This window comes from Crocodylus porosus, unplaced genomic scaffold, assembly GCF_001723895.1.
Source record: "Crocodylus porosus isolate Cpor-Errol unplaced genomic scaffold, CroPor_comp1, whole genome shotgun sequence".
Lineage (NCBI taxonomy): Eukaryota > Metazoa > Chordata > Crocodylia > Crocodylidae > Crocodylus > Crocodylus porosus.
In genome coordinates, this window is record NW_017728925.1 from 2518868 (window position 1) to 2544707 (window position 25840).

General features: G+C 53.2%; 1 protein-coding gene across 9 annotated transcripts in view; it reads left to right on the forward strand.

Annotated features, from left to right (window-relative positions):
- The window catches only part of RGS3 (regulator of G-protein signaling 3), a 167865-nt gene extending 143361 nt beyond the window's left edge, over window positions 1-24504 (forward strand). For 5 of the 9 annotated variants that reach the window (XM_019540558.1, XM_019540557.1, XM_019540559.1 and 2 more), the window contains 6 exons: window positions 982-1647; window positions 12829-12905; window positions 18353-18454; window positions 19794-19855; window positions 21984-22150; window positions 23130-24504. In XM_019540558.1, coding sequence (XP_019396103.1) covers window positions 982-1647; window positions 12829-12905; window positions 18353-18454; window positions 19794-19855; window positions 21984-22150; window positions 23130-23315 — 1260 coding nt within the window. In that variant the 3' untranslated portion in view covers window positions 23316-24504. Of the gene's footprint in view, window positions 1-981; window positions 1648-12828; window positions 12906-13613; window positions 14876-14929; window positions 18077-18352; window positions 18455-19793; window positions 19856-21983; window positions 22151-23129 lie in introns of those variants that run through there. The other 4 variants (XM_019540556.1, XM_019540561.1, XM_019540563.1 and 1 more) reach the window with 3 other exon arrangements.
- Window positions 24505-25840: the final 1336 nt, after the last annotated feature.

Genomic DNA, 25840 nt, shown 5'->3' on the forward strand with positions numbered 1-25840 from the left:
GCGGTAGGGAGGCTGGGAATGAAGAGGCCTCTAGCTAGTGTCATGTGGCCAGAAATATGCAGCTTCTCATACGGGCAGAGGCTGGGCTGAGCCTTGGGCAATCAGCAGATGAGCAGGAGCAGGCACTTCCCCTTTGTGTTTTGTTCCTGTGGCGCAGGAGGGGCAGGAGCTGCTAGACGAGTGTTTCTGGTTTCCATTGCCTGCTTCACCCCTCTGCAGCCTGGGTTCCTGGTATGCAGGCAGCTTGGATCGCTGGGAGCCTGAGCCCCCAAACGCAGGTGTCAGCAGGTGGGAGGGCATGATGCAGGGTAAGGACTATGGTATTGTCTCTTGCTTTTGGCTGCAGGTTCTGGCTGAGCCTTCTGCCTTGGCTGCCTGGGTTCTGGGACGGGATTGCACACTTCACTCTGTCACTGGGCTCCAGTGTAGCTATCAGGCCAAGGCTGAGCGTAGCTAGTCCATGCAGTCTGGCTGTTGCCAGCTTGTTCTCCCTTACTCTGCTTCTTACCCTTACTGGTTGCTTCTTGCCTTACCATAGATGGAGAGCCCTAGGGAGAGCACTGTGTTTGGAGGGCACTAGGAACTGCTGTAATACAGATAATGACTGGCAACACCGTCTAGTTCAGTGTGTGTGTGTGATTGAGTCAAGAGGCCATAACCCAGTGTTGCCTTTCACCTGGAGAGGAGTAAGAAGTTCTCCTCTGGCACCAACAATGGAGGGTAGCACTGCTCCACTTCCAGAGCAGTCTGGGCTGGGACCTCACCAAGCTCCACTTGTGCATGTGTGTATGCAGTAACCTAGCTGTGGGTGCAGACTGGGGGAGCAGAAATAGAGGGTGCCCCCTCTATTTAACATGCACCTCTCAGAAGACTGGTGGGTGTTCCTGACCTCCCTAGGACATGGCATCTGGGCACTGGGGGATGTTCTGGACTTGTCCTGACTTATCCTGTTGTTTCTTTGGCTCTTTCTTTTCCTGGCAGATGCTTGAGACTGAATCTGAGAAGCCAAGGGAAATGCCTTCTGAGGAGAACGTGGCAGCTGGCAGTGCCCCTCCAGCCACACAGGGCCCTGGTGGTGAAGTGTCCAAGGATGCTGTCCCAGCGGTCTCAGGTGCCTGTTGGGAGAAAGCAGCAGCAACTCCAGCTGAGAGTGTGAGGGAGCGGCACAGCTCCGGCCCAGCCTTTGTGATCCCGGAGCTGCGCCTGGATAGCACTTTCAGCCAAAGCGTGGAGGGTGCTGAGGACAGCACGGTGGACAGGGAGGTGGATGAGGATGAGGAGGACGAGGATGAGGAGGATGAAGAAGAGGATGAAGAGGATGAGGATGAGGAGGATGATGACAGTGATGAGCATTACCTGGACAGAAATGAGGCCAAGCGCAGCAGCATGATTGCGACGCCAGGTTGTGAGCCGGTCTACACCCTGAGCGTGCAGAGCTCCCTGCGGCGCCGCACGCACAGTGAGGGCAGCCTGCTGCAGGAGGCCAAGAGCCATTGCTTCACTTCTGACACCACCCTCAACTGCATGGACAGCCAGAGCCCCAAGACCAATTGGGGCCTGCCTTCTCCCAGGACCCTTAAGAAGGAGCTCACCAGGAATGGGGGCTCCATCCACCAGCTCACCCTTCTCTTCTCTGGGAACAGGAAGGTATGTCAGCCAGGGCACGGATGCCCCCACTCACTGCGGCCACTTCCCTTGGGGTGGGAAGGCTGGCAGCTGGTGCAGGACTCTGTTTGGCATGGGTGGCAGTGGGAACAGGCTGAGCATGGTGGACATGGGGCAGGTGGTGGGTCCTGGCTTGTCTGCTAGGCCCGTTTTCCTTTGTTGTCCCAGCAGCTTTGTTGAACCAGCTCCAGGGGAGTCTGTTCCTTAGGGCTTGGGCCATGAGCCAGAGACCTGTCACCAGAGAGGGGAGATGTGAGGACACCAGATTTGGGTGGGTATTTGTTGCTACTCGGGGCATCTTGGTGCAGATTCTGCCCCCGTGCCCAGCCCATTGCAGATCCCCTTTTAGCATGTTGGGGATTTATGACTGCCCCAGCACACGGGCAATGAGGGACTGGCATCCCCCAAGAATCGTGGTGTTGGGGCCCCACTGCCTGGGGTGGGGAAGCAGTGCCTCCTCTCCATGGCGATGGTGCTGTGCCGGTGATGTCATCTCCTGTCTCAGAGCTCCCTTTGGATCTCACCCCCTTTGGCAGCAGAGCTGGCAGCTTCCCCTACCTGCAGCAGTTACCCCAGACACGTGCGTGAAATTCAGGCCTAGCTCACACAGAATGGATGTGACTTGGATGCAGGGGGCACTCGGTTCTCTAGGGCTGGAGACAACCCTGCCAGTGTGCCCTAGGTAAGAGTGCTGGTGCCATGACCAGACATGTAGACAGCAGCAGTTCTTGAGAGCTTTTCCACTGACGGCCCAACTGCCCGTCTTGCCATGACTCCTCCATGCACTTGGGAAAACAGATATGCCTTGAGGGTTTGCTCCTTTAACAAGAGCTCTTTGCCCTGGGCCAGTGAAAGGGAGGGGGGAGGTTGGTGCCAAAGTTCCCTTTAGGTGTGGGGGTGTTTGGAGCCCCCAGTGGATTTCTGCAGACTTCTGTAGCTCCCCCCTCCCTCCCCTCTTGTTGGTGGCAGCTCTTGTGACTTTGATCCTGCACTAGGATCCTGTCATGGGCTTGTGCCCTCTGTCTGTTGCCATGGAAACAAGGGTGATGTCAGTGATGATCTATGACTTCATTGTCAGGTCATGTAGATGGAAGGAGCACCGTTTGAAACAAATCTTTTCACTCATGACTGTGGGAGGACAAGGGCCTGCAGGTCAGGACTAGGGGCACTGGAGGAGCTGTGTGGGGAGCAGAGCTCCAGGACTGCGTAGCAGGGGCCACAGGCTGGTGCTGGGGAGCATTGCTTGTTGTACCTGCTGGAGTGAAGTTTGGGGAGCCAGCAGGACCGCTCTGCAGTGCAGGAGAGAACCTGCCTTTGGCCAAGTTTTGAGCCGGAAGCTGGGACCCTTTCCCCTGGGGGCATGCTCTCCTCCAGCCCAGAGTAGATGACTCACTCCCAGCCCCTTGTGGGGAGGTTAATCTCTGAAGATTTAGTGGTGGGAGGTTGAACCAACTGTGGCTGGCCCTGCCTGTGCTTCTGAGGCTCTGTGAGCATGTGGGTCTCTCTGCTTTGCTGTTGGTCTGCCCCATCCCTGGACTAAGCTGGTGTGCCTCCCCATCTCGCTCTGCTGTAGGGGATGGGTGGCCCTGGCACGGGGAGCTGGCTGGGTCAGAGCGAGGTGCAGCAGCTGCTGGCATGAGTGAGGAGCAGGGATTAACAAGGTGTGCCATGAGGCTGCCAGCCAGAGCTTAACCCTCTCTGTGCCAGGCTGGCATTCCACTTTTAGAAGCAGCTAGGGCTGCTACTTCCTTTGGGATCTTTATCCATTTGAGCTGATCAAGACTCTGACCATCTCTTAGACTAGAAAGCCAATGTGGGCTGGACACTCTGAACCCAGATGTGCTACACCTTTGTGGGGGGAAGTGTCCTGAGCACCCAGGTGGTCCAGGAGCACTTCTGGCTGCAGCCAGTTGTTGAGCCTCTGTGGGTTAGGAGTATGTATGAAGAGGGCCCTGGCCTTAGACTCCTAGCAGGCTCCCTGGCTGTTGTGCTCACAGGTCAGAGAGCCCCTGGCAGGCAGTGGCCTATCCGGCTGAGAAAGGAGTCAGCATGACAGAGTTTTCTGTGGCAGCTTCCTCCTGGGGGCCCACACGGCTCACAGGCCACTAGATGCAATGACAGTGTCCAGCGAAGGCCTGTATTGAGTGAGCCTGTGTGACCGTGTAGGATCAGCACCCCCTTGCTGTAACAATGCTTGATGTGTGCTAAAGCCCATCCTTTTAGTCCCACAGGCCAGGAGGCTAGTGTGTGCACAGTCTGTGGGCCAGATCAGCCCCGTGCTGGATCATGCCTGCAGCCACGGCACCATACGCAGGGTCATGTCATCTGGCCTGCAGGGCTTGGAAATTGGGTGGCCAGGGAGTGAGTGGTGCCACAGTTAATTGCTGTTGTGCCCCTGCTCCCAAATTTCTGGGCCCATCAGGACCCCCAGGGGCTGCTACAGGAGGGAGGCTGAGGGCTACTGCGCTCACGAATACCTCTGTAATGTGCTGCTAGGGTGTGTGGAGCGCTGCCCCCCACGGGGGAGAGATGAGAACGGCTTATCTGCATCTCAGACAGGGATTCTGCTTGGGATGGGTGGTGTGGCCTGTGCTCTGTCCCTGCTTGTGACAGGCAGGCCAGGATGTGCTCAGAGGGCAGCAGTCCCACTTGGGCAGTGGTATCTTCCTCATGTGGTTCCAACTTTGCCTTTGAGCCACAGCTTGCATTGGTCTTGCCAGGTTTAAAACCTATTAGCTGAGGTGCCGTCCTACATGGAGTGAGCTGTAGGAAGTGTGGCTCCCTGTGCAACTGAGACAAGCCTCTGCCTGCCTCAGGGGGTGGCTTGTTCCTGTCTTTGCCCCCTGCCGTTCTATAGCCAGCGAGGAGAGCTGACATTTATGCAGCCACGCAGCAGAGATTGCCTATGCTGCAGCCAACCTCCCCCACTTCCAGCCCACCACCCATACAAGAGAGGGACCCCCCCCGCGCAGAGTCCAGTATCTTTCCTTTGAGTCAGACTTAATGCTTCACCTCCTCACACACAAGTCTGCTCAGTTCTTTGCCGATTTTCACTTCTGTGCCCTGCATAACTATTCGGGCTCATGCCATGTGGGAGTCTTGTGTTCCTCTGGTGACTGCTGTGCTGTGGGCTGGATTAGATCTGGCTGTTCCTGAAGCCTTCAGGAATGGCTGCACCCTGTGGAAATGGGCATTGAATTTGATGGTTGAATTGTGTGGCATGCCTGGAAGCTGGGTAGAGCAGACTTCTGTGAGCTCTGGAGGTGGCTGATACACAGCAGGCAGAATTACAATGGTGTCAGAGGCTGCTCACCCTGCTCTGGCTTGTGTAACTGCTCCCGGCTCCTGATTGCTACCAGCACACTGTATTTTTCCAGACTACTCTTGGCATCATGTTAACTCCACAAGAGCCCAGTACCATGCAGATGTTATGGTAGGTTACTATACCAGGGCAGTCTGAGACTCTCTTCCTGAGTGTCCCAGGAGAGCTCAGGGCTGAGAACAGCCTGGATCCAACTCCATGGGTCTTAATTACTCCTGGTTTAATGGGAAGGATTTGGTGAATCCCCATTGGTGGCTATTCCCAATGAGAGTCTCTGCTGTACTTGGTTGGACCAGTGCAGGGGGAGTGGCCAGTCTAGGGGACCAGCTGGATTAAGAGCTGCCTCCTGGGGCTGCCTGGATTGCTGGGCCCTGTTTTGGCTGTGTCTGTGAAGTGACAGCCTCTCTGCCTCCTTTTAGATGTAGCCACGCTCTGAAATCCTCCCCTTGGGCTCCTCGTTACTTTGCCTCCCAACCCAAATAAAGAATGGTGGTGCTTCAGGTATGAGGACTGCTCCCAGGAGCAGAACAAGCTCAGGCGCCACAACATAGATGCTGCCTCTGAAGAATCCTTCCCGGAGAACTGACTTTTCATGTGCTATCCGCTGACCCCCGGGCCTGCTCTGTCAGGCAGGGAGTGCCCTCTAGTGATAGCTGTGCTTATCGACAGGACCTGCTTGCAGCCCGGCTTGGCCCACTGTTGGGGTGGTCATTGTGAGCTGGAGCTGAGCGCTGAGCACTGTCACTTGCACCTCCCTCCATCCTGTGGGACGTGGGTGAAGGACAGGCATTGTGCAGCGGGGAGTCCCTGTGTTCCATTAGCCCTGTCTGATGAAGCTGACCCCAGGCAGCATCCTCAGCATGCCTTTTCCCAGTACCAGCACAAAAACCTGTAGTGCACCGAGGGCCTCCAGCACCTGCCCTGCCCTTGACAAGGATGTGCCAGCCAAACCCTCGAACCTGAACCAGGCACCTCCTTCCCACCTCAGGTTCCCAGTAACATTGAGAAACAGCAGAAGAGAGACACGTTACTTGAGGAAACTTGGGACACGTAGGCAAAGGTTTAGGCAAGAGCCTTATTGCATCTTCCAGCTGTCAGTAACCCTCCTGTGTACATGACGGGATTTCCTGCCATGAGTGGTTCCTGGGAATGGTTAGCAGCCTGTAACCAGCTTCCAGGGCTTGTGCCTTGTCTTACTCCCTTCTACACAGATTCCAGCGTGGTAGATGAGGTCCATCTCTGGCCATAGTGTTTTTGCATGAATGCCTCATTGCTCTGACCAGCTAGGGAAGCCTCTCTCATACCCTGGGATCTTGGAAGCCGTTGAATGTTTTGCTTTTTTGCGGTAGTGATAGAGTGGTGTTGTGGCCGTGATAGTCCAGGAATTACGCGAGAGGTAAGGATTTCTTTGGGTGATATCTTTCATTTGACCAACTGCATAGCTGGGATAGTTAGACAAGCTTTCAAGTATAAGCTGTTCTCCTCTAAAGATCTGAAGAAGAATGTTTTGCATTTGAAATCTTGTCTAACTCTACTATGTAGTTGGTCCAATAAAAGATATCACCCAAATAAATCCTTACCTTTGCTTTTCAGTTCAAATGTTCTTAATGGTGACAGATCTGGGTGTCTAATCAGAGCCAGTGCTTAGCCCTGCATGCTGGGACTAGGGACCCGGGCATACCACTTGCTTGATTTTAGAGCAGTGTTAAGGGACCTGACTTCTACGGAAAGCACTGAGAAAATGGCAATTTCTGCCTGTTGCCTTTCAGCCGCAAACCTTCCTGGGCTCCCTTTGCTGTTTTAATGGAGTGATTCTTAAAAATCCAAGGGGTATAATTGACAGGCAAGTGGCCATCACATTTAATCTGCTCACTGAACACCATCTAGTGGTTGTTCTAATAATAATAGTACTTAGTACAAGAAATGCTTGAGGGACTACACTACCCAGAATCCTTAGCAGCAGCATGTGGGTCTCAAGGTGGTGACAGACCTCAAGGTGCTCTCTTCCCAAAGGCCCTGGAATCCCCTCCTGCATGCAGGATGCTCGGTGCATAGCTTTGTATCAGCACATCACTTTTGCTGGAGGCTTTTGTTCTCCCCTTTAACCCTCTTGTGTCTGGGGCAGTCTGCGGGCTCCTTTTTTGCTCCTCTCCTTTTTCTGCAACAGGGATCTGGAGGTTGTTGTTTTAAGAATCCATTCTGGCTGGGAGCTCTGGGACGTTTCAGGCTGAGGTGAGGCCATGGTCTGCCTTTTGTCTCCACGCAGAAGTGGAGTCTTTCCTGACAATAGGAGGAAATGTTCTCAGGGCTGCAAGTCGCCTGGGTTGAATTCATTGCCAGGGCCATATCTGGAGGGGGAAGACAGTTTGCAAGGGCTGTATTGTTTGGGTGTGATAAACTCCGGAAACACGAACTCAGAATGGAAGGAAGTCTGAAAAGCCTCTAGCTTGGGGTTGCTGGGCTAAAGAACGAGTTCCCACGGCAGGACCAGGGTGCTGGGGATCCTGGAAAGCGCATTGCACCTCTGAGCTGGGGACTGGGCTGAGGGGGAAGGCAAGCTGGGAACACTACAAACCAGTGGGACCACCTTTTTGGCAAGCATGCCATAAATTAGCCCCACACCTTCCCTGAGTGCCACTCCAACCCCCTGCCACTCTCTGATCTGCTGCTCTGCTTTCTGCTCCCTGCCCATCTACTGTTTTGCTTTCTGCTCCCTGCCCTATCTGCGACTGTGTTCCCTGTCCCTTCCCTCATCTGCCATGTGCCACACACAAAGGCTGCCCCTGCCACTTGTGGCACCCATGCTGTAGGTTGGTCACCTCTGCTCTAGGCTGTTTTTTAGAACATTCAACAGGTTTTTTTTTTCCATTTTTACAAAAAATAGCAAGATGAGCAAATCATAATGGGCCTGAGCTCACATGGGCAGAGGGGACCTCCCTGCAGGATATCTCTGCTACCATGGGAGAACCTGGCTCATGGGTGGGTGTTGTTACAGTGTCTTTCCCACCATGCATTGCATGCCCAACCCTACACATGGCTGTCCCAAAGATTCAAGTGCCAGGGCCAATTAGTGATGTAATGAGATGCCTTGGTGGAAGCTACAGAACACATCCCTTGTCCCAGACCAGAGCCATGTGCACAGTGAGATGCTCAGCAGGGATGCTCTCCAAGTTGGTTCTTCCCCGCTTGCCATGGCTCCTGCTTCTGAATATCCTTTCCTATGGTAGGAAGGAAGAAGTTTTCTGTGTTCATTTGTACACATGGCCACAAGGAGTGGCTGTACCCCACCCCTTGGTCAGGGACTTGGTGGACTGGAGTCTGTGAAGCTGCCTCAAGCCTGATCCAAGGTTTCTAGGAAATGCCAGGTGGGGTCTCTGAGCTCAGTGTTCAGCTGTAAGGGGAAACAGTGACCTACTCTGGAGCTTGGGCATGCTCAGGGGTTTTTCTCGTCTGCATGGTGAGACCCATCCTGATGTGCCACAGCTGTAGGCAGCAGCATGCCCTGGTTCTGGGATTTTCTGTTTTCAGCCCTTGCCCATAACATGAATAAAAGCCCCTTCCCAGCAATGCGGATCCCTGGATTGTCAGGCCAGAATGATTTGGCTGCCTTTAAATTCTCCCTTGTTGATGTCTCTTCTCAGCTGTTTCCTGATTTTGCCTAGGACTGATGTCAGACTAGTTGACCTCCACTTACTTACTCAGGCTGCCCCACTAGTTCTTCTTAAATATTGACACGTTAGCCTTTTCCCCATCCTCTAGAGCTGGTCCTGTGCTCCAAGGTCAAGGCCTGTGTAAGCAGGAGGCTTGGTGCTCCTGCTACTTTAAGAGTAGGCAGGCTGCAGATGAAGCAGACAGCTTGTGTGGCAGGAGACAATCAGGAGCCACATGACCCAGAAGAGAGCTGGGCTTGCAGTATATAAGCCAGGGATGTGCAATTATTTGGGCTGGAGGGCCACTTAGGGAGTACTGGTTAGCCCATCCCCCACACAGCGCCACACTCTGCCTTCCCTGTGGCCCCATACCACCCACCCAGCCCTGCCAATGGAGGTCCTGGCTGGTCTCCATGGAGACCTTGCCCACCTGCTCTGTCTGGTGCCTCCAGTGGTGGGTATCGGGTACATGGCCCAGTGTGCCGGGGCAGCAGGGCTGGGTCTGGCAGTGGTGGAGACTGGCAGTGGCAGCTGGAAGAAGCCGCTGCTTCAGGGGTTGCAAAGAAGTGAGTCCGGCTGCTGTGCCTCCCCAGCCCTGTTGCACACTCAGGGACGGCAGGACCAGCTGCGTGCACCATGGCTGAGGCTGCCCCCCCTGTAACTGGGCCAGGCAGGGCTGAGGGACCTGCCATGGGCTGGATAAAATCCCTTGACGGGCTGCAGCTAGCCCGTGGGCCATATTTTGCCTACCCCTGATATAAACTCAGGTCTGAGTTGGGCAGGCAGCCTGGTCCTGGGGGCTGCTGAGAGAACATCTGGGCAGGATGGCTGCAGCTCCTGAATAATATCTAGGACATTACAGTCTGGGGAAACATCTGGAGGTTTGGGAGGGACTAAGGGGAGAAGGAGGTCCCAATAGGCTCCGGAGCAGGGCCAGAGGCTTGGGAGCAGGGCTAGAGCATGGGGGAAGGCGGGGAGAAAGGACTAGGTTGGGTCCAGGTGCTCTGAACTGGAACAGAGACGGGACCAGGGAAGGGGATTGAGAGGCTCTGGTGCCCAGGAGGGGCTAGGTACCTGGTGGTGGCAGAACCAGAGCAGGTCTGGTGCCTGGGGGGGAGGAAATCAGAGGTGCCCATGGGACACTTGCTACCTGGGAATAGTGTGGAGCTGGGAGCTAGGGTAGGCTCAAGGACAGAATCAGAACAGACTCAGACCCGGGAGCAGGATGGGAGCAGATGAGAGCTCACCCGGTAATCCCTGAGGCAGCTCCTTTTCCTTAAACATACAAGTACATCAAGGCATGGCAAGTGAACAAAAGGGAAGGCTCAGGGTACAGCAAAGGCTGAGTAGCCACCAGGGGGACAGGCCTTTGTTAGAGCCTGTAGTCGGCAGCCAGCTCTGTGCAGTGTCCCACCGAACCCAGCGTGTGTTCCCGACAGTTGGAGCATAACAGTCTCACAGCTGTCACAGCCAGGCCCACGCCACCAGTCCAAACACACAGGCTCATGGGCTGTGAGAGCTGTACCGCTGTGTTCAGTGCTGAGGCTGCTTAGGAAAGCCTGGCTCTCGGCAGCCTGCAGAGGCAGGGCAGGGTTGGACTGTCCCTTGGTCTGGGCTGGGTAACACTTCCAAGTTCTGTTGGCAGATGGACCAACCTTTCCAGACCTCCCAAGTCACTTTCTCTCAACTAGTGCAGCTGCTGACTAGCCAGGCCCATTTGAACCTGTTGCACTGAGTTGTGCTGCTTCCGCTTGTGCTGAGACACTGCATGGGAAGAGCAGGGAAGCTGTGGTGATGCTGCCTCACCCATTCAGCACTGTGGGCCTTCCACTAGTGTGTTTAGTTGCTGAAGCTGTGCTCAGAGGTGACAGTGTCCAGGCAGGAGAGAGCCCAGCAGGTCTGTCCGATCCCAGGGTTGTTGACAGTGTCCTTGAAAACCCATTTGCTCTGGAATCAAGGAGATGACAAGTATGGATCCGGCACTGAGTTACTGCTCCACAGTGTCACCATGTGTCTCTCCTGCTCACCTCTCCCTCTGGTGACCAAGGGAAAGTGTTTCCCAGGGTTGGTCTTTCCAGGTCAGGAGTTCATGTTTCCATATCTGGCACCTTTAAAGGATATCCTGCCCATCCAGGAATAGTTGAGCCAGAGCAGGGCGAGGTGACAGGTCTCCAGGATGCGTTTTGAACTTGCAGCATTTCTGAAATTAGATCTCTTGGATGACTGCCTGCTCAACTGGGATGCTGCAACTATAGGCACATGCCAGAACCTGAGCCTGCTGCTGTCATCACAGGGAATCTTACCCTTGCCTGCAGTGTGAGAAAGATAGGGCCGCTTGTCAGTTTTTTCCAAACAGCCATCGTTCTAGTGCATCTCAGAGGGCACCTCTTGGACCCACGATTGCAAAGAGCAGTGCAGCACCACCAGTATTTCCTCTCCTCCTTGCCCCATTTGGGATGGGGAAGGCTCCTGACCTTTGCATTTGTCAGGCCAGCCTTCCTGGCATAATAAAAGTGACATAATGCAGAGCACTTAATCCTCAGGCTTTGGGGAAGGCCTCAGTGGAGCTGCCCACTGAGAGGTGGGACAGTCCTAGCCAGAGCAAGACCTCTGATCACCTCTCCTCTGCTCTGAGCTTTTGCTGGGATAGCTGCACTTACTGAGGCCTTCTCTTGCTGTACAGGCAGCGAGTGTGTGTGGATTGAGGACAAGCTCTGCTCTCATTCCTTTTGCACCAGGGAGCTACTGGACAGCTCAGAAATGAACCTCAAGGTGGTGTACCTTTGAGTTCTGGGGTCCATTACACCACCCTCTAACTCTTCTTTATACACTACTTTTCCATGTCAGTGGAGGATGGCTTAGGGAAATTGCCTTTGCATTTTGCAATGATGTTTCTCCTTGGAAAACTCTGGCAGGCCCCATTTAGTTTTGAGCCTTGGAGGGCTTGACAGTGACCGAGCCTGGAATTCGGTTTCCTTTGCTTTGATAGATGCTTCCATGCAGGATAGTCTGTCCTGCTGGAGGTACCCAGGATGGGTCCTTCATTCTGGCCTGATCTCCAGCTGGCTCTCTGACCTGTGGGAGGAGATGCAGAGGAGGTCTTTTGTGTTGTTAAGAGGGTCAAGAGGCAATTTATGATGCTGGAGGTGTCAGGCACTTGTTGAGGATGCTGTGCCCCCCCTCCATTTGTTGACCGTTGGAAAATAATAGAGCAATTCTTCTGGGGCAGAGAACTCAGAAAAACTAACAGGTCAGAATGTTTTTGACACAATAGTTTCCTATTTGAGACCTCTGGGCTTATCTTGTGAATCATGTTTGCACACCTAGCAGTGCTAATATTGCATAACACCCTTAAAAACAAACTCTTGGGCCTGCCAGGATGCCACAGCACCCTGGGTGAGACTCACTGGGCTAGAGAGTTCAGAATAATGGCTGTGGTTCAAGGGAGAGGGCAGGAGACCTTGTGCATCAGGAGGCTTATTTGGGGTGCAGCAGGATGAGGGAGAGAGGCCCAGTCGGATGTGTCTGACCGCAGAGTGGATTCTGTTACTGGCTGAGTGGTTCCTTCCCTTCCCAGCCTAAGCAGTGTTTGGGGGGTGCGTCTGGCACTGCTGCCCCTGCTCTGCCTCCCCTCTTCTGCCATCTCGGCTGCCTGGAAGGCCTGGCACCAGGAGCTCCTCTCCAACTTTGGTGTTGCTGGAGGGCAGCTCCTGCCAAGCCTTATGGGAAAAGAAGCAGGTCCCTGGCTAACTCCAGCTGTGGTGTGCAGACCAGCTCCATGCTGCAGCTTCCTCACACCCCTGGCAAGCTGCAACAGGTGGGGACTCTCTCCCATTCCCTGGATGGCTTTTCCTGCTGGGACAGCTGTGCTCTCGTTTGAACTGCTGGCTCCCTCTCAGGCGTTTGCCCGCCCCCTCTTCCCCTTGGCCCAATGGCGTTTGGGACTGGCTGTGTAACTCTGCACCTAACCCCGTGGCTTGCCTCCCTGGTCCCGCTCCCAGGCTCACATGGTCTGTGCTGGCAAAGGCTGCTTCCTGAGCCTCCGGCATCTGCAAACGTGGGCTGCCGAACAGTCCCTGAGACCCTTGCCAGAGGGAGTGGGAAGGGCACGTGGAGCTGCTCGGGGGCTCAGCAACTACCTGGGCACACGGCGACTTCATGATGCAGACAGTGTTTTTGTATTTTCCCCAGCAGCTGAGCAGAGCGGACCCTGAATGTGGTTATGAGGATGGGGACGAGGCCTCTCGCAAGAAAAGGAGCAAAAACCTGTAAGTGGCCACACATTGAGTATTAAATCATTATCCTGCCTATGCCCCAGGGCCCAGCTGTCTCACAGGAGATGGGGGATGTGAATCTCCTTGGGTCATGGTTTCTGATTGAGTGAGGGGACTGGTGTTTTGATGTTTGAAATAACTATGTCCTGTCGTATCTGGGCTGCATCTCAGCTGAGTTCTCCTTCAGCAGTGCAGGGGGGAGGGAGGGACAAGGACAGATACAGACTAAGATCCCGGTCTAGGCTTGTGGCTACAGATTGGTTTTCTGAACAAGTGTGGTGGAGCAAGAGCTGGAAGCAGGAGGCAGAAAGCCGGCACAGTACAGCCTGCACAGGGAAGGGCCCTTGATGCAGCGTGTCTCTCTTGCTTGATGCAGCTGATGAATGCAGGACTCCCTTGGTGCCAGGAGAGAGACTCTAGGTTGGCTTTGCAGGGAAGTGAAGTTCAGAAAGAGGACATTCAGAGCCTGTGAAACTTGAGCCAGCAGCCTCCTTCAAGCTGGCCCCATGCAGGGGAGGAGTAGGGAAGCTTGCAGCTGTTGCGGTTTAATACGGCAGGGGAGTACCCTCAGGCAGTACAGCAAAGTGCTCCCAACAATGGACCCTCTGACTGGAACAAGCTCAGATAGATTCGTGGACTGCTGGCCCAGGCCAGGCAGGGGACCGACTAAGAACAGCCCCTTCACGCTTGTTCAGCCTTTGGCTGCTTCTCTAGTGAATGTGACCCCCTACCATTGTTTGTCAGATTTGCAAATATAGGGCAAGCCTGGCTTTTAAGTGTTAAACATGCCTCAAAGCTGCCCTAAGTGTGGAGTCTTGCAAGGAAGACTTGGTCACAGCCTATTTCTGCAGTCAGATTTCAGTGAAGAGAAAAGAGCCATCACCATTGTGGGGATCTTTGGAAACACCACCTTTGCTTGTAAAGAACCAAGATTTGCTTGGTTATAACTTTTACTGGACCAACTGTGTAGTTGGCAGAGAGGTTAGACTGGCTTGGGGCCACAAAGTGCCCTTCGGTCAGCCTAGGAAAGAGGCAGACAGCATAGGTTAATGCCAGGTAGAACAATTCCATTGGTTCAACCTCATGTTAATGAAAGTGGTCTTTAAAAAGGGAGATGTGTAATAAATGTGTATATCAAAGAGCAGTTATAGACCCAGATGGACATACTGAAATATAAGTCCTGGCAGGCTGGGTCTTTCCCCAGTAACCATGGCATGGAGTGGAGTGGACACTGAAAGCCCATATGTGTTTGTCATCTTGAAAAAGAGATGCCCAGTGTGCGGGGGGTGGAAGGACACAGTGCAACAGGAGACAGGCCACAGCTCATAGCTGTGGCAGTTACGTGCGTGGGTATAGCCCGAGGACTGCCCTTGGCTGGTGGCTGTGCAGTTCAGGGAAATGCAGCGGTAGTCTGAGTGCCGCTGGGTGGCAGTGTTGCCCCGCAGGGCCTGGTTGCAGACAGGCTGCAGCTGCTGGGATCAATGTTTGGAGCCCTCTGATAATTTCCTCCTGACACTTGTATTTAAAACGAGCCCTTTACAATCTGGCTTTTGCATGCAACCAGCTCTGAGTGCAGAGCAATGGGACATCCCTTCCTGTTGCCCGGGCTGTGAGATGTAACTTCACGGCTCACCCGCTGCAGTCTTGGGGAGGAAGCAGGATTGAGCCCTGCAGAACTTCTCTTTTTTAAATTGGTGTCAGGGCTGCTGCAGAGCCACCCGCCCGCTCTTCACCTTGAGGTCGCAGGAGACAGCAGCAGATTCACTGTGGAGCGTCTCAGCTCTGCGCTGCCCTGCTATTGGCTGAGCTGTTTGTTTGCAGTCAGTCCATGTGGAGTATTTATGGTGCCTGCCGCTGAGAGCTGGCACTCAGCTCTCCTCCCCAGAACAGTGCACACCTCTTGCCCTTGGCCACTTCCCAATGTACCACACCATGGTGGACTTTTCTGAAAAGTACTTGGAAAGGTAGGACTTTTTATTCACATCTTGGGGCACTGGGCCAGAGCCTGGGGGAAGAGGCAGAGGAATGGACGGGGTGCTGTTGGCTTTAAAGTCTTTCAGCAGGAGGTGGCATTTCGGCAGTGTTGTGGTGCTGGGATGCAGTGCACAGCTGGGCAGGACATGCGCTGTCAGAGATCAGGTGCTAATGCTGCCATGAGTTGCCCTAGGAGAGAAAATCTCTGTCTTTCCCTTGTGACGAATACTGCAACTTCAGCTTCAGACTTACAGGACTGTCCTGTGTGGGGCTTGGCTGCCTTCTACAGCTCTAGATTTTTTTAAATCAATGGGTAGATTCATACTTGTCCAAGGAGAAGATAGTGTTTTCTAATAATTTTCCAAGCTATGGACCAGGAAGCTCAGTTTTGTGGATTGCACCGAGTGATGCAGCTCGGAGGCTGATTAAGGCTATTTTTTGTTATTTGTTTGTAATGTTGTGTAAGGAGAACAATAGTATAGCTTGCGTCTTTACTCAGGGAACGTGCCAGTCTTCCCATATTGCTTCTTAGTGTCCAAACAATAGAAAAGCCAACTGGTCATTGGCTGTGTCCACTTGTATAGTGTCAGACAGCTCTGCACCTCTTGATTATGTCTGTACTTTTGCACTGTGCTGACATGTGGATGGTTGAGTTCATGCTCTCAGTCGCTCTGTCATACACACAGGTGCTTGTAAGTACCAGGTAATCTTCCTAAGTATGTTGCGAATGTGAACTGGAGAGGCAGTTCTTGCAGAGGAATAATTATGGAGTGCTAAATTAAGAGCACAGCTAAAATTGTGGTTTTGCGACTTGTAGGATTGCTTCATCCCATGGTGTGGCTCTCCCTTGGAAAACAGCACACACAGGCATTAGCATTCCTGGCAGTGCTGTAATGGGAGACAGATGGTGCTTTGAGGGTTAGAATCCTTGTTTGGCTCCTCTTTTCCCATGCTACCGATGCTTGCAGCTGACAGTCGGTGTCCGAGGCACTGATGCGCCTTGGGCAATAAGGGTTTGATCCTGGGAGATGCAGAGCTCTGGTACTGGGCCAGCAAAACAGCTGGGCACATCCCTCTCTTCAGGGCTACTCCCTTTTAAGTTAGTGGGGCTCAGTGTGACCTGAAAACTCTGTGACCTGAAGTGCTCAGCTGGCCCAGCAGCAGAGAGTATGGCATGTTTCCAGATTGAACCTGCCCCCTCCTGTCCTTTAGGCACCAGATCAACATCCCAGTGAGATTTCCTTCTGGACTGGGGCCTGCCTTGGTGGGGCAAGAGCCTCCTGGGCTCTGGGGTGTGATGTTCAGCTCCATGCTCCCTCGTGGTCTCTTCTGCTGTGTGCAGTGACTGCAGATACACTGCTCTGGTGCTGCTGGTTGGGGATGTCTCCTTGCAAGGCTCTAAGTTGCTCTCACAGCACAGCTACTTACCAGGTAAAAGAGCTGGACTGGGGCTAGGCCACAAGAGAGCAGCATCCCATCTTACCCATACTCCCACCCCATCCTGCACTCTCCATCTCCACTGCCTGCTTTCCCCTAGAGGAGGCTGTCCTGCCCCATTGACAATTGGCTGAACTGGGCTCAGCATGAAGCAGCCCTGTCCTTAGCTTAGAAACCATCTGATTCATGCCTTTGTGCAATGACTGTCACATTAATCCCTGCACTTGCATCTAAGTGCATTGTCCTAGTGGGATGGGAGCCTGTGCCAGAGCGTGTGTAAATCCATGTGCTCCATCCATTGGTGCAACAGCTACATATGTGCCTGGGCCTGAGATAGCTGAACTTTTCTCAAACAATTCTATGCTGGTCCCTCCTGGCCTTGCCAGTAATCTGGGCAACCTCACAGTGTGCCAAAAGCACTTGGCAGGCTCAGAGACTTGAAGGACTTGGGAAAACACCTATTAAGTCAGTGCCTGAGTCAGGGGGGAAAATTGGGCCATTTGGGCTTGCATAGTGCAATACTGCATCAGAGCACCCCTGGTCTGTAGAACGCTACCTTGCATAAATCCCTCTCTCTGCAGTGGGGAGCCACTGGGAAGTACCCCTGGGAAGAGAGTGGCTGTTTTTTACAGTCAGGAAACTCCTGGTGATCTGAGCATAGAAGGAAACAACCTCTGAGCATTTCCTTCTTGCTCCATGTCGTATAGCAAAAGTAAGAGAGCATGTTGTCACTAAAGTGCATGCAGCACACAGCTCTGGTGGCAGGTCTCTTACTCTGCACCATGGAGAGTGGAGAGGCCTGAGAGGAGAACAGGAATCAAATCATTGCTCTCAGCTTGCTTAGAGGTGCCTTCAGTGATAGCATGTTGTGCTGGGTGCTCGTCACAGCGCTTGGGGGCACAGGGCTTGCCCTGGCAAGCCTGGCCTGTGAGCATGGCCAGCCCAGGTCTCAGGGGCTAGAGGTGCAAAGCTGTCCAGACAGACCTGGCACAGAGCGCTCCACTGGCAGGCTGTCTTGCCACCCAGCATGCCAGGAGCACTGGTACCTACAGTGCATTTCCAGTGGGTCATCAGGAGCAGGATCCCCAGGTCGTGGGGTAGCATGATTGCTCGTGCCCAGCTGGGCGACTTATCCTGGGGCCGCGTGGTGGGCCCCTCCTGTTAACCCCTGCTTTGCCAGCCCGCGAGATGGGCATTCCAGCCCGCATTCCTGAGGATGCCTGTGCTCTATAAATAGCCCCTCGTAAATCCTTGCCTGATTTCTTTTCCCGCTGCTCTGAAAGGCCCCACTATCCCAACTCTGTGCTGATTTTTCCAGCCCTCCCTTTTGGTTGCTACAGCAACTGGTCGAGGAGTCATCATAAATAGCTGCAGCCTGTGTGTGGGGCGGTGCGCAGCTGGAGCAGCCGCGGCTGGGCGCTGACAGAGCCCTTACTCACACATGCCTCTTTCACTCCATGGAGCGTTTAAAGCTCCTGCAGCCTGGGCCCTCCCACTTCCTGGCTTGCTGGCCCAGAGCAAGAGCGCAGCACAGAGCTGGGATTCAGAGCTGTAGCAGCAGCTGGCCAGGCTGGTCGCGTGCCGGTCTGCTGCCTGCGGAGCTGCTCCCCGGGCTCGGGGCTCCCTCCTGCGGGAGCCATGCCGTTCTTCCGAGACCTCTCTAAGCCTCAGCCCCTGGAGTTCCACGCGGAGATGCTGCTGGGCATGCAGCGGCCTCACGGCGGGAACCTGCAGCGTAGGCACACCATGAAGGAGTAGGTGTCATGTGGACGCTGGGCGGGAGCGTGGGGACACGGCCGTGGAGGGCTGTCCCCTGAGCTGGGCCGGCGGCGGAGGGGAGCTCTCATAGTATGCCCTAAAATCGTTCAGGCTCTTGACCCATCGCAGTGCCCTTGCTCCTGGTTGTAGAGCTGGTTCCTGTGAGCAAGAACGCTGTGCCCCTGGCTACGAGGCTGCGGCTTGGTGTCCCCTTCCTCATCTCCCATCACCAGCCCACGCTGCAGGACACTAAAACCTGCTCTTGTCTCTAGGGCCAAAGACATGAAGAACCGGCTGGGGATATTTCGACGACGAAACGAGTCTCCAGGGGCCAACCCCGCCAGCAAGCTGGACAAAGTGCTGAAATCCCTCAAGTAGGTACTGGCAGTGGGAAGCTCCAGATGCTGCCAGAGCTGCTCTGCTGGGGGGCTGTCTGTGTGGGGGGTTGGTGCTTGGGGCTCTGAACTTCCCTGGCACATGGGGGTTAGGACATGAGCTACAGTGTGAGCAACTGCACTGAACGTGTGACCCCAGTGATCTACAGCAACCATCTGGGAGGGCAGGCACAGCCCCACGGTTCCCCTCACGGGAGGCTTTTAACCCCCCCAACCCCCCCCCCCCCCCCAGACAAACCAAAAAACAAAAAAACCCCAAACAGCCCCAAAGAAACAAAAACCTGTTGTCCTTCAAGGGATTCCACCAGAGCCAGGTGCAAGTCCACTATCTACTACCCCGCCATCAGCCGTGTCCAGGCAGCAGCCACAGCCTCCAGCCTGGCCCTTCTGCTCATCCAGGGAATCCCTTGCAGTAGTGCTTGGTGACTTGTGGCTTTCCTGACAGCTGTCCTCTGTGGATTATTGCCCATGCCTGAGAAACCTCCTCAGGATGCCAGGTCCCCTAATCTGCCAACAGGACACTTGGAGAAGTTCCTCATGCCTTTTTGAAACCCTTGATAGGGTGAATGCCAACAGGCAGAGACAAAACCTCCCAGCCCAGCTCTGTTCCATCCCATCCTGGATGAGGACTGGAGCTGGCTTTCCCCCATTGTGGCTTCTTCTGGCATCATTCATTTCAGGAGGAGTTGCTGGGTGATGAGGCTACTGCAGCCCGTGACCAGAGGCACAGACACCCTTTGTACAGCACCTCTCATTAGTGCTTCCTGACTCTCTCCTCTTTCTGAAATAGAGGAAGGGCAGGATACCTCCAGGGCCACTACACTGGCCCTCAGCTCTTAGCCCCAGCTCCACGCTCAGCAACTGGGAGCTGTCTCACTCTGGCCCCTGAGACTCAACTCCGCTGCTCTCCATGACCCATGGCACAGGCTTGTGTTCAGACACACTGCGTGAACTTGGCCAGCCCTGTTTATATTGCATTTTTCCCGCCTACCATTTAACGGCAGAGGACTCCTGCCAACAAGCCGTTATTTTAGTGGGAGGCTGGCACTCTGCCGCGAGTGGGAGCTGAGTCAGGGCGAAGGAGGGGCAGGCTGAGCCTGGGCCTCCAGAGCTGTCTTGCTCACAGCTTACAGATGCCCTTGAAATGCTGATGCTGAGGCCAAGTCACAGCTGATTCTTCAGGTGCAGGTGGTGATGCTCTGCTCCTGGGGGGGAGGGTATTTGGGTTTCAGTGCAGCTGCTGCCATCTAGTCAGTAAGGGCTAGGGGTGGAGAGCAGTCATTTGCCTTTCCAACAAGCGGCCCCTTCTCTCTTACAGGCCAACTCCAGAGGAAGCTCTTAAGTGGGGGGAGTCTTTGGAGAAATTGCTGCTTCACAAATGTAAGTGTTGGCTGGTCGCAGCCTCTCCCCAGATGGGACAGTGGGTTGGGGGGGTTAAAGCCAGGGACTCCAGTAGGAGGTGGATGGTCTGTGGTCCAGACCTGTCTACTAATAAGGGATCTAGGTGGATAATGTGCATTTCTGCAAGGGGAAGGCCAATGTTGTTTGTCTTCTCTTCAGTCAGTTGGCTCTGGTCTTCCTATTCAGGTGTTTAATTCACACTGAGTGAGTCCCCATACCCAGCTTTCAGTGTTGTGCTAAGGTGCTCTGGTCCCTGCGAGGAGAGGAAGGGGCAGAGCCTGTTCCTATGGAGCTCTCTGTTCTTGGAGCACAGATTTTCACTCCCGGTTTAACTGTTTGGCCAATTTGGCTCTTGCTGTTTTAGAAAAACAGCCATGTTAGACATTCCACCTCGGCCACGGACTGTTTGCATTCTGGCTCACACTGTGCTTTCATCTGTGGTTGCTAGACAGCACATTCAGTTAGAGCAGTGTTTCCCAGCCAGGTGTACATGTACCCCTGGGAATAGGTGCCAAACTACTTGAGAACATGAGAGGGGAAGGAATGGAGAAGTACAAGAATGGAAAGAGGAGATGTAAGTGAAGGGAAGAGAAGAAAAAGGAGAAAGGAAGACCACTCCATCGGCATCTCTGAGTTGTTGCACTGAGTTGCTTTTCTGTTCTCCCCACCACAGAATCCTTTTGCCATATAACAAGCTTAGTAAGGAGAAAGTGACCCAAACATGCTTGAGAACCACTGAGTTAGAGGAGGAATGGAGTTACTCTGCAGCTAGGCTCAAGCACTGAGTTGAAGGGGCCAGAGTCTGGTTTCATCTCTGGTGCTGATGATGTGTCCCTTCCCCCCTCTGTGCCTCAGTTTCACCTCTGTAGGAGGCAGATGATGATATTTTCCAGTCTCATTGGAGTGTCACTGGGGTAGGCTAGAATGTTTGTTTGTAAAGTGCTTTAGGAGCCTCTGATGGCAGGTGCAGTAGGAATGCAAACTGGGGATGTGTCCTGCCCTAAAGCAGAACCGTTGTGGCATTGTGCCCCAGAGGTAGTGGCATTGAAGCATGCACACCTGCACACTGCCCACACCTGTGCACAGTGCTGTGCTGGGGCATGCTCCCCTGGATAAGGCAGGCGGTAAGATAAGGGCTCCCATTTCTCTGTAGTTTTTAGAACTGCAGTCTCCAAAGCCAAGCCTCAGATTCTTGACCCCTGCTTGGGTTCAGGCTGGTCAGCCTACACATGGTCAACATTGCTGGACTCTGTCTGGCACTTATCAGAGCATTGCCCAGACCCAGTTTCTTCTCTGTGGGGCCCAACAGAGCCTCAGTACAGAGTTCTCCCCTCTTCAAGATGCCCAATGACACTTGTGAACAGAGGTCTACAGTGACTCTCTGCACTGGGTCATCAGAAATCTTCTCTTCCCCTGCTTGCCCCTGGGTGATAGAATATCTTTAAACCGTGAGTCCTCGCTCTGCCAGTGATTTCTGTGTCTTCCCCCAGTGTCCTGACTGCAAGAGCAATACTAGATCAGAACTAGAATTAGTCCTAGACCTAGGCTGAGGGAGGACCCCCAGTACTGAGGACTGGGAAGATGTCAACAGAATTACAGAGCTCAGGTCATGAAATACAGGGACTTAGCTACATTAAGAGAAGACACACTCTTTGAAAGTGTGGTAGCTGAACCCTGTTCAAATCCTCGTGTAGGCGAAGCAGTTGCAGGTTTGGGCTGTGTGAGCAAGTCAAGACAAGTGCTTGTAGCGAGCCTAAGATTTGCCATGGCCAACCACCATGAATGAGGAAGACAACTTCCCTTGTCTACACTAGGAATTTTGCCTGGGTTAGTGAATCTTTTTAAAAGCTGCCCTTTTTCTTCTGGGGGGTGGGGAGCAGAGCCCACCCCCCAGACCTGGGTTATTTGCACACCAAAGCATGGAGGAGCAAGATCAATAGCAGGGCAAAGCATCAGGGAAGCATCAATGTAAGTTTAGGCCTTGGTAGGAGCACTGCAGAAGGGGAATTATTTAGAAGAAGGCAGAGGAGCTTTAAGGAGGCCACCATCTGCTTTCAGGGAAAGTCTGTGATCTGGGGTAAAGCTTGCTCTCTGATCCTCTCCCTAGATGGTCTGGCTGCCTTCCGGGCATTCCTGCGAACAGAATTCAGTGAGGAGAACCTGGAGTTTTGGCTGGCCTGTGAAGACTACAAGAAGATCAAATCTCAGTCCAAGATGGTGTCCAAGGCCAAGAAGATTTTTGCTGAGTACATTGCTATCCAGTCGTGCAAAGAGGTAATGGAGCTCATTTGCAGCTGGGCCTGTCACACATTGGAGATGGGGTGGGGTGAGTCTGAATGGCTGGGACCTCACATCAGTACATTTGAGCTTGTGCTGTGGGAGTGGTGGTCCTTGGGCCCTCACAGTTGGTCCACTGGCCCCTTCCACTAGCAGACCTGTGGCAGTGAGGTGGAATCCCAGCTCAGCCTGTAGCTAATTCTCCCGGCCTGATAGAGAAGAAAAATTCTTGTATGTGCTGTGCTGGCCTCCCACCAATTCAGTCTGGCTTCTGGGACAGAGTCCTGTCTCAGCAAAGCTGTTTGGCTTGTTCCCAGTGAATCACGTTCTCTCAGACTTGTAGAGCCACCTTCACCAAGGGCTTGTGTGCATGTTGCCTCTCTTGCATGTTGGCTTCCTCTGTCAGAGCAGCAGCCTGAAGGAACCACCAGGGAGGAGCAGTTCTGCCTCTATGGCCAGCTAGGGGCCAACTAGTGCTAAGGGTGATGGTGGCTTCATATTGTGGCTACCTATAACCCCCTTACACTATGGCTTTGAAAGCTTGTATCTAAATTGAGAGATCTAATTGGCAGCAATACAACAAATCATTCTCTAGCCATCATCTCAGTGCTTGGCTACTACGCACTGTAACTTGCACTGGATTCTTTAAAGAATTCTCTCTCTGGCCCCTTACTGAATGGAGTAATAGATTTATCCCCTCCATGGCCCCTGAGCTGATGAACTTCTTCTTTTGTAACAACTGCTAAATGATTTCTTTCTGGCTCGTGTTTCTAAGAGATGATTCCCTTGGTCTGTACCTGGGTCTAATGTTTCACCCCAGAGGGGGACAGTGTCTGTCAGGACAGAGTGAGTGAACTCTGCAGAAGGGCAGAATAGCCTCAAATATCGCCCTGTCTTGGGAGACCAGGTGTCTGTGCTGGGCACATGTCTGTATGGAGAGAGAGCTGATAAGAGACTGTCCTTTGTTACCTGGTAGGTGAACCTGGACTCGTACACACGGGAGCACACCAAAGAGAACCTGCAGAACATCACCCGGAGCTGCTTTGACCTCGCTCAGAAACGGATTTATGGGCTTATGGAGAAGGACTCTTACCCCCGCTTCCTCCGCTCTGACTTGTACTTAGATATAATTAACCAGAAGAAAACCAGTCCCACGCTGTAGACCCCAAGGAGACTCTCTCTGGGGCAGACTGGGAACTGTATGTTTACATGAAAATTTATTGGTGGTGGCCTTCTCTGAGTGGAATGAAGGGAGCGGGCCTTCCTGTCAGCATTCACACCTTCCAAAGCCATGGCCACGCAGTGGCTAGGCATGCGGACAGGCAAAGGCAGAGAGCCTGAGGCCAAGGGAACTGGAAAATCAAGCAGTCTGGTACTGTTCTATTGCACCATTCTCCCAGAATCTCACTGTCTTGCTGGTACGACGCCCTATGGAAGAACTCTGGCTTGAGTTTTAGCCACGAGGGAAGCTCCCACAAGACTACTGTGAAGCACTGGCCTGAGCTTTGTATTTTGTTTTGAAGGGTGACAAGTGACCCCGAGTCAGCGGGGAGTGGGGCTTTTGGATGGGGGTTCTGGCAAGGGGAAAGCAACAACACAAACTTTTTTCCTGAACAAGATGTCTGAACTGGACCAACCCTGGGTCAGTGGGGTGGTTGTGCTTCCCCTTGCCTGGGAGATCCCACATTGGCCTAGCCCTGGTGTCCCCCCCCCTCACAGAAGCAAACAACAGCCCCCAAATCTGGGGGCAGAATGGCACTTCCTTCATTTGTCTGTGGCGATTGACCCCTTTTGAGCAGCGGGAGCAGGTTCTTTCGCCCTGCACTACAGGCACGCAGTGAAACTGCTTCCCCACGCCGATCTCCCACCTTGTGGTTTATTTATTGATCTCCTGTAGTTGGGCGCGTGCTGTGTAATAGGAACTCCTTGCGTCCCTTTTCCTTTCTTAATTTACAAGTGCAATATTTTTGTGCATTGCATCGGAGTTCTGCGGTGGAATGGATGCCTATCTCTCCGGAGACGGTGTACACAATTGTGTATGTTCGCAGGTTTTATCTGACAAAACCGTGTGCTCCCTAGCAGCAGGCCGCTGGGGGATCCTGGGTGTACATATCATTCTGTGATGACAGAGGGTTTGACTGTGTAGATAATTAGCTGTGTGAATCGGACTCTCTCACTGCTCTGGAAACGATGTCGTGTTCTGGGAGGCATGAGTTAGCGATAAACCTGACGGAACTGGACAGAGTGTCTTGTGTCCAAGTGCCCAGTTTACAATGCAAAGCATCTCTGCAGCTAGCAAAAACATGTTGTCATGGTATAGTGTAAATAAAAGGAGAATATAATTTCTTGCACCTGCCTTTTCTTCATGGTTTATTTTTTCAAAGAGCTGGCTCCAGCATTGACAAGGTGTCCATGAGTAAGGAGGAGACACATTAATGTTTTTGCCTAGAGGAATGCTAGGAAAATTGTTCTCTAGAAGACTTGGTATCCCTTCTAAAGGCCAGTTAGCAACTAACCATTGTTTGGGCATGACTGATGGTGGCTAACCTGGGGCCAGATTTAGCTTTTGCACAAATACAAAATGATTTTTTTTTCCAAAATTCAAAGTCACGAGGGCTGTTACCATGAATCTATTTTTGAAACACACTGCGCTCCAGTAATGTTTGCAGCCCAAACATTGCAGCTGTGAGCCAGGGCATAAGACCTTGAGGATGGAAATGACCCAAAAACACAAGTGAACAAGGCTGTTTCCACTGTTCAAAGAAATAGCAAGAGTGAACCAACAACAGCTGTAGCAGCACGTGGATGTTTCAAATCCTTGGGCTGCTCCGTTCTGAAGGGCTGTTCCTACCTCTACACAGGGAACTTGGGTTAAAATTGGAGCCTTCCAACACAAGTCTCCTTTGATCTGAGTTTATACCTTGATATTCACTTGTGTTAGATGATCTTATTAAAACCTCTTAGATCTATTACTCCATCACTGGAAGTCTTTTTCCACCAGGTCTATCCAACTGTTGGCCCATGGGCTAGAGAGGTTAAGTTGCAGCTCCTAGGTTCCCGCTCAGCTGCTGTTCCCCTCATTGCTCTGGCTGCAATAGCTATCAGGGGCTCTGGGATCCTTTTTGCTCTTCTGATTGCTGCTTCCTGCCCTTGTCTTAGGGGGCAAGGCAGTGCCACACAACATGAGGACTGGAGGATTAGTTCAGGGCTGCAAAGGAGTGTGGTGCAGTGGCAGGGTGCAACCTGTGGCTTGCCCTCATGTGTTTTGTACGGTGTGGCCCTCACCGGTGCTGCCTGCAGGATGTGTGGCTCCTGACCACTTGGATGTTGCACAGCTCTGCTTTACAGCAAGACTGGAAATTTCCTCCAGCTTAACCAGAAGTTGTGGGTTGCTTTGAAGCCTCCCACTGATGGAGTTTCTCTTGGCCATTCCCACTTGAGGCAGCCTTATTGTGAGTGGTGCCGACTCCCAGCTCCCCTGCTAAAGCCCCCACCCTGCAGACCTCTCTAGGTTGTGCACTCCAGCTGGATTCCCCACAATGAGACTTCATCATAGTAGCAGTGACTTGTCTAAAGGATTCTCTAGGGAAGAAGTTTCTGGGGCTGTGGCCTATTCCTTGTGGCTACAGTAGGTATCTTGTTCATGCCTGGTACCCTCCAGGGGTGGAAGTGCTGAAGACAGTGCAG